Below are 8772 nucleotides of genomic sequence, written 5' to 3' on the forward strand. Positions count from 1 at the left end.
TGTTTGGTGTGATGGGGATTCGAACCCGCGACCCTCAGATTGTGAGTCGAGCGCCCTAACCACCTGGCCATGCTTGGCCCATCACATTGTTTCAATTACATTTTAATCAGACATTATACCCATAAATGTTCAACAAAAATTTAATTATATTCTATAAATAAATACATTAATCAGATTATATATATATACACATATACAGGCTTTTTGAAATATAAACACACACTAAATGCAAGAGTTGGAATATAATCTACTTAAGTAGTTTTACAAAATACTTGAAACGTTACAGAAGTAAGAAGAAAATGTGATATAATGCACAAAGTTCTAAGCCTCTTCAAATCTATAAGCTGCAGACAAAACAGGTTTAGATGACTACAATGTACAGAACTCACCATGTTATGACCTTGTGAAAATGCTAGTTCTGCTGGTTTCTGACCGCTCAGACTTACAAGATTAGGGTCTGCTCTCGCATCTAGAAGTGTTCTCACAACAAGACCGTGTCCACGGTTTGCTGCCCATGCTAAAGCCTGAATAAAAAGGATTATTAACTCATCATTCTAACACTATTATGGTATTACAGAAACAGAATTCTTGCTCCTAGAAGGCTTGGGTAAACAAATAGGTATTTCACACAAACACTGCTTTTAAAACTACAATTTCATTATTTAAATTTTGGGAATATGTTTATAATAGTAATCTGTACTTCATAATAATAAAACTTATATCGGGTGGCAGTGGTGATGCTAGGCATAAGCAGACTAAGCAACTACTTGGTGCCTCGAACAGCTTAAAGGGCGATTCACACGTATTTTTTTTCATCAGAGCTTCAACTTTTGCATGTTTTAGTATTGTACGAATGTAAAAAAAAGAAGACTTAAAAATGTATCAATCAGTAATGGATGGAAATTTAAAAATTGCACTAGTAAGACACTTCTCAGTCAGGCACACATGCATTGAACAAGTGCTAATTGGTTGCTAATTACAGCACGATTTGAAAAAGTTACTGGCACAGTGGTGTTGCAAATAGAAATTACTTTGTGACAAGTGCATTAGTATGTGTTGTGTTGGTGAATTTTTGCTTTTTTTTGGAAATTCTGCAATTAGTTTTTTTTAAGGGATGGATAAAGGGGTCCAAAACTATTCCTATTTAAGGCTACTGATGGGCTAGCGCCACCCCTGTTTGACGGTGGTGGAATATGAACTTCAGTTTTTAACTGAATTGAAAAAAATTTTGAGAAGCCATTTTAGTGAGAACAGTTTACAAATTATGTTTAAAAAGTCTTCAAAAAAATTGTAGTCAACATGTAAAAAAAAGAACATTGTTTAAACATAACAGAACATTTTGTTTTCGAAAAAAATATATAAATAATTAAATCATAAGAGTATTTAAAGTAAACAAGTATTCAAAAATATATTTATCAAAAACTCATGATTTAAGCACAGAAATAAACTGGATACCTTAAAATATAACTACTTACCGTCCAGCCTCGATTGTCTTGTCTGTTCAGATCTGTGCCATATTCAATCAGCTTTTGTATTATTTTACTTCTTCCTTCACGTGCTGCAAACATCAGTGGTGTCATTTGATGCCTTAAGTTTAAAAAATGTTATTAAAGTCGTGAATGAAAATCTTTTACATTTTTTTTTATATAAACATAAGAAAAACAGGCACTGACAAATTAATTTTACTCATCTTCACTAAAAATGCATGTATATTCTGTAATAAATAAGAAATTTGTGTTCACAATAAGTTATATGTAACATGTAAAAAAATCCTGAAAATCTAAGTATGTGAAAAATAAGTTCACTTGAATAAAATAGTGTGAATAGAACTAAAACACATTTTTTTAACTTTATAAATATTTTCAAATATTAATATAGTGTCCTCATTTCTTGAGCATGTTATGTTTTTTAGAGATATGAAAGATAGCTATTGCTTAGAAATATTTTTTAACCGCCCATGTGCACGTGGACAAAATAGCTTGAAAATAAGTTTTCACGTGATTTTTATCAAAACTGCCATAAAGGCTGAATGTACCAATTCCAATGTACCAAGGACCAATTCACTAACTTTCGGTAAAAGAGTATCAAAGGTAAAGAAAAGTGATTTGCCACATTGTCATCTATCAGTAATGTTTCAAGATCAATACAAAACTTGTGATATCGAAGACACAGACCAAACTGTTTGTGCAGAAATTCCCAGTGCACAGAATGACAGGTGATTATATGAGTTAACAACAAATTATTTGTGGCTCATGTGGTTTACTACATCCTTCATGTGTATGTATGATTGATAGTTTCTGTACAAAGGAAAGACCTATCAAGACACAAAGTGCACCAAAATGAGGTTACCCTTTCTATAGATGAAGAAACAATAATGTAACACTTACAGCACAAATTTACAGTCATGATATTAATGTAGACTATATCTTTGTAGTGTCTTAGAATCCATTTATTTTGAAATATTTTGAGGTGCATATTATTTTTGAACAATGCTGTACTGTACAGACTGTTAAATACCTGCACAACTACATTTACAATGGACATGACTGTGCAAACGTTCAGATAGCACCTCGCGTGCTAGATCACGATGAAACAACCATGTATCTAAACATCCAGTAAGTTAGTCCACAAAAAGCAGCATGGCAAATTTCCAAGTTTCATTTATCTCGTCAGTCCCATACCATATGTCATTTATTGAACATCTCCCTCAACAGCAGCAAGTGTTCTTCAGAGAGGGCAGTGAAGAAGATGCGTCAGAAAGAGTTCAGGTTAGGAATACCAAGTTAATGGCATTCCTCCAGCTAAATGAAGAAAACCTCTAAGCCCATCAATATACGTATGAAGATATCCCCAATCATTTTGATAATAACACGTACTTAGAAGCCGCATCAAAGAGAAGATGATAGGGTAACTGGACAAGTACATATTTTCTCCAGCAGACTCTGAGAAATATTACTTAAGGATGCTTCTACTCCATGTAACAGGAGTTACATCTTCTTTAAGAGTTACACATAGTTAAATCAAATATAATTCATGACATCTCAAAAGGTGGGGTTACTTGCAGACAATAAAGAATGGGAATGCATTTTAACTGAAGCATACTCATTCCTGACACCTTAACTCAGAGGCAACTCTGAAGATGCAATATGTGTATTTGAACAGCCAGCAGAATGAGGGTGGCTTTACAAACAGTCTAAGCACAGTTTCTATGAAGATTTCACGAGAACAGTGAATCAGTAAGAGGTGAAAATATTGGCATCAGCAGAAATAATTGACATTTGGAGGGTGAACATAATGTCAAAATGGTTAAATCACTGGCTTATCCCCTCTCATTTATAATAAATATTATAATTGTTTTGTTAACCCAAGCATGGATAATGATGCACAATTATTTGCATCTTACATTTATCAAAAGAAAACAAATTAAATTGTAATTAGTTAACGAGTTTAGCTTAATATTTCTATCAATGACTAAACTGTGATATATACACATAAGGCTTAACTAATTGATCTCAAAAAAGTATCTTAAATTACAATTCTACATAAACCTCAAGAATACTGCTTAACAAATGACATACATTCATCTTGATATCAAAATGTTATATTTCACAAAACTGTCTCCATTCAACCTTCAAAATTACATGCTACCTAATAATCACCTTTCCCAAATGTTAGCATCTGCCCCATACTCCAACAAGTATTCAACACATTTTAACAGATCTTCTTCTTCATCTTTCCTGGAAGCACATGCAGCCATCAATGGTGTAAAAGCATCTACAATGCAACACAAAAAAGCACACATAGGTTCAACAAACAAAAGTCTTTCACATATCAAAAGCAAGAATTCCACAATAACCCTCACTGGATCTCATTGATATTCCTTGAAACTTAGAACAAACTTACTAAATAGTATCTAATTTCAGCTTTAAAATATATATATATATAATTTGATTCAGTCTTTCTACCAATTTTTACATAGTGAACTTTCCAAAATTTTATTGTGAGACATTAAAAATACTTCCTTTCATCTTAGAATTTCAATATATTCTATCGACGATCAGAACATTTCACTTGAAATATAACCAGTTAATTTCAAGCTGACTGATCAGTGGTTATGTTAACGCAAAAATTTGCATCCTGAAAACAAAATGAATCATCTGAAAAAAAAACATTTTACATTCATACAAGTTTAAAAATGAGAAAGGAGCACAATAAAAAAAAATAAGATGCATGTAACCCTTTCCAGACTTAAAAAGTATGTAGTTGTAATGTGAAGAAACTCATATAATTTGATTTAGTTTCTCAATCCTTTTTCATGTTGTAAAATGTCCAAACAGTTGTTATGAGACACAGTGTTGATAAAATGTTCAAAATACTTCATCCTTGAATTTCACTTTTTAATTTATCATTGTTGAGAAAGTTCCATTTTATATTTATCTAGTCAGTTTCAACTAAATGGACATTCATTAACACACTTCTTTTGATACCTTATTTTGCCAATTACAACAATCAACACTTTTGTCTGTAAATCATAAAAAAAACAGCAAAAACTAATAAAGATTTATCAGTTACCCTGGACCTCACCTTTCAAAGTAGCATCACCATTACCTTTGTTACCTAGTCACCTACAATGACAATACTTTTGCTAACAATACTCTTGATCAAAATCATAAACTGATTTATTTTATGTTATTTGAATATGATAAAGATGAAATTAATATTCAATAGATAAATATTTGATTCATCAGAATATATTGTTGCCTACTACACAAGTGGTTATAATAAGCTATGGATTTCTCAGCATTCAAAATTTCCCCTTTATTGATGTACTTAAACCTTTTTGAACCACAACAGAAGGATATAACAACATGCAATAGAAATAAAGGCCTGCAATATTTTTATTTTGTTATTTCATTTGATAAAAACATGTAAAAAGATAAGAATTACTGGATATAACAAGATTTTAAATTTTTATTAAAAAACATACAAGAATGCATTTCAGAAACCCCCTAAAAGGGTGGTGCCCGCAGTGCTCATTTCTCATGCATTTGGTATTTCACTTCTTTAATTAATTTGAACAGACAGCTTTCTATTCCTGGCTAATACGCTGATTACATATTTTGTGATTCTAAGTGATTTATTATAAACTTTACTTTTATACATTTTCAAACAATATGGTCATGTATCACTTATAAGTTTAGTACTGTATGATGAAAGTATTCATGATGTCAGAAAAACAAGTAGGCTCAAGAAGTCTTAATACAAAATGATAAAAACCTTATTATCCAAGGTGAACCTTTCTTCTTCAGGTGAAATTTGCCCCTGAAGAAGAAAGGTCCACTTTTTTTGTAAATGCTTGGATTATAGGGTTTTTAATAATTTTTCATGATGAAATTAAATATATATAAATATCTTGTTTAATTTAAAACAATTTCAATTATTAGTTTACTGTTACAATTATTTAAGTTTTGGTGATTTCAAAAAACTGTTGGGTAGCATTCTGTAAACAACTGTTATAAAAAGCTTCTTGAACAACACGTTTCCTTTCACTTTAAAACTATAAAACACGGTTAACAATAAAAAAAACATTAGTTTACAATGCTAATAAGAAACAAATATAAATACAGAATTCTTGATTATTCCAATTCTTTAAAAGTATTACATGGACAAGTTTGGAATTTCATTATCATTCAAATTCAACATTTTACTTTCTGATTCCTGCAACAGATTTGAAACTAAACAGACTGCACCAACTGCTTCATTTCTTTGTGTTCTATGTCAACTATGTACACTCTTTATACTAAACATGTAATCATACCATTTTAATACCTGTATTGTGTTCTAACCTGCACTGATTATTAACTACTCAGTCACTACAAATGTGAACATGCAGCATACATGTCACTGTTTAATGAAATTTATCAGGAAGTTACATTAACAAGACACAAGCTTAATTGAAGATAAGCTGTATCATATTTCTCATAAAACTAATATCTGAATAACTGCTACATCTCACAAAGTCAACACCTGAGTAGTGGCTAAGGATATTGTTTACTCACCTTTATGAAAGTTTGGATTAGCATTTTTCTTGAGAAGAAACTCAACAATTTCATGATGTCCACAACTACAGGCATACATGAGTGCAGTCCAACCAGCTTTTAATACAGTATCAATATTTATATCTGAAAGAACAAGTGCCTCACCTGAATATCAGTATGGAAAACCCAAGATAAACATATTTATAAATTAATTATGTCAAACTGTTATCAATTAATAGAGTAAAAACAGTTCTGAATATTGTTATATAACTAAAGTTAGAAATTACATACGATATTTCAATCTACCGTTTTTTGTGAGATACAATAAAGATCAACAGGACTAGTTTCCAGAATCTATAAGTGATTTTGAAAACTGTGAAAGTTACTCGAAACCTTATAATCTGGAGATATCACTGATAAATATCATTCTACTCATTTGATAAAAAAGTTCTTAAACAACATTCAAGCTACATACAAAACAAACACAGTAACAGATTTCTTAGATATAGACAATAGGAGAAAAAATGTAATCTTTGGCTCCTTTTTATACAGACTGGAGAAAAAATTCATATACTTTCATTTAAGAAATTCCACAAGCTTTTGCACTTATAAATATAATTTACATGAACCACCTTTAATACATATTGAATTCAGTTCTCATCAATCATTAACAAAAATTATATTGGAAGTTGTTTTTTTAATTCAGAAATCACAAACCTTCACCAAGTATTGAACTCAAAACATTGAGGTTGCCTTGCATAACAGCCATTCGCATGTTATCCAGATGTACAGGTGGTTCCTGTCGGTCTCTGCGTTGACTATGTTCTAAGGTACTATTCGAACTAACATACTCATTACGTGTATGAAAACCAGACCTCTTTCTTGCATATTCAGTAGATGTATTTGTATCATCCTGAAAGAAAAAGATCCATAATCTTTGTACATAAAATACAAATAGATTATAAAAAATCAAGCTTTTTTTTTTGTGTGTGTGTGGTACAATGAAAAAAATTGGAAACTTAACAAAATGCTTTTTTCACATTGCTAGTTAGATTTTTTACTAGTTATCAAACTTAATAAAATGCTCAAACTTAATAACAAAAGAATAAATAAAAAACATAAGAAATGTACATAAGGAAAAGTAAAATTCACAGTACTCACACTTCACCCAACAAATATCAAAACTAAATTAAATGTAGCCCTTCATATGCATATACATATCCTTAAAGAAGTATTGGTATTTTCACTTTCAAAATATTATACTGCATACCTAAACAGCATTTTGGATAATCTTTTGTCTCATCCATCCCAACTTACAATTTCTAATATTGAACAAAAGGCCTCTTGGATAGTGACATGTGGGTGATAAAGATAGATCTAAAATGCTATTTTATACATTTCTGATATTGAATCCATAATGGACAAATTAAGAGGAATGGGTAAATAATTCTGAATTTAATGTGATTTTTATCAAAAATTTTAAACCTATAAGTTTTTATAATAATTCAAGTCAACTGCACACACAATCATGGAAAACATTAGATGAGTATATATCTCCAATCCAAACTTAATTTTGTCAAAAACAAGTCTACATCAGTTTTCCACACGTTATTACCATTCATACTAGTATTTCTAAACTTTTCATTTCACACTTAAGTGACTTAAACCAGTTATGATTCTAGCATCACAACTCTGCATTCTTTCCAAAATGTTGACATTCTTTGGTTCTGTTGTAAAAAGATAAAAACTGCAAACAGTATTCCAAACAAGGTCTCACTATGCCAGTAGAAAATAACATAATATTATGTTAAACATTCAAAAGAAAGAGAAAAACCAAACCATAATTTTGGAACAAATTATATTCTACCAAAAGACTTACAAGAGTACTAGTCTGAACACATTCCTGTGTCTTTTTTCAGTCCTCTGTTGTTGAATTTGTCAAAGCTAGTTGTTCATGCCTTTCCATGCAATCTAGTTTGTTCCAAATCTGTGAGTTTTTTATCTTCCTTTTAAAATCTCATAAACTTTCATACAGACTTACCATAGCCTTCCTGTTTTTAAATTCAGAATTTTTATAATTATCAATAAGAACACCTCCACACATGAATTAATTCTGTTCCAAATTAACATGCTCATTTTAAACATATTTTTATATATGGGTTTCATCATTAACACAAAATATGCCTTCTTTCAAACAATTACAATAAATTGCCCAATCTAATGCATTAAACAGAATGGCTTCTACTCTGAAAAGAAAAAAAAGGGATACAATACTCAGTTCAACTTGGAAACAAACACTGAAATCAAACACAAAAGAAAGGATAAAGTAATGTGAGACAATTAAAATTTCATTCTATGTATACTAAATATATTAATTTCTTAACTGGATAAGCAGAAAATTTAAACATAATAAAGCAGAAATTATACAAACATAACAATCTGCAAGTATGAGCTTGAAGATGTTTTCCTTATAGGCATGCATAAGCATTTTGTGTCTAAAACACAGCATCAAAAAAGGATTAAAGATGCAAAGGAGGCAAAACAGGAACTTATCATAAAGAGCTACCATGGTAAACAATTACTTTATTACTATTATAGAACACATACATGCAGTTCAAATGGTAGTTAATAAACCTGTCTAATACTATGGTGAAGTGTTTAAGTATATATATATTTTGTTAAACAAGACCGATGTCTGTAGGTTTACTTTCTTCTTAGAATTCTTCTCAAGAAG

At 30.5% G+C, this 8772-nt stretch overlaps 1 protein-coding gene across 2 annotated transcripts in view; it reads right to left on the bottom strand.

Moving 5' to 3' along the window:
* The window catches only part of LOC106459879 (ankyrin repeat, SAM and basic leucine zipper domain-containing protein 1-like), a 31806-nt gene that overhangs the window by 18471 nt on the left and 4563 nt on the right, over nucleotides 1–8772 (bottom strand). For both annotated transcript variants that reach the window (XM_013919550.2, XM_022386438.1), the window contains 5 exons: nucleotides 6756–6951; nucleotides 6060–6182; nucleotides 3660–3774; nucleotides 1476–1587; nucleotides 390–524 (listed from right to left, as the gene is read on the bottom strand). In XM_013919550.2, coding sequence (XP_013775004.2) covers nucleotides 390–524; nucleotides 1476–1587; nucleotides 3660–3774; nucleotides 6060–6182; nucleotides 6756–6951 — 681 coding nt within the window. The remainder of the gene's footprint in view (nucleotides 1–389; nucleotides 525–1475; nucleotides 1588–3659; nucleotides 3775–6059; nucleotides 6183–6755; nucleotides 6952–8772) is intronic.

Source organism: Limulus polyphemus, unplaced genomic scaffold (assembly GCF_000517525.1).
Source record: "Limulus polyphemus unplaced genomic scaffold, Limulus_polyphemus-2.1.2 Scaffold673, whole genome shotgun sequence".
Lineage (NCBI taxonomy): Eukaryota > Metazoa > Arthropoda > Merostomata > Xiphosura > Limulidae > Limulus > Limulus polyphemus.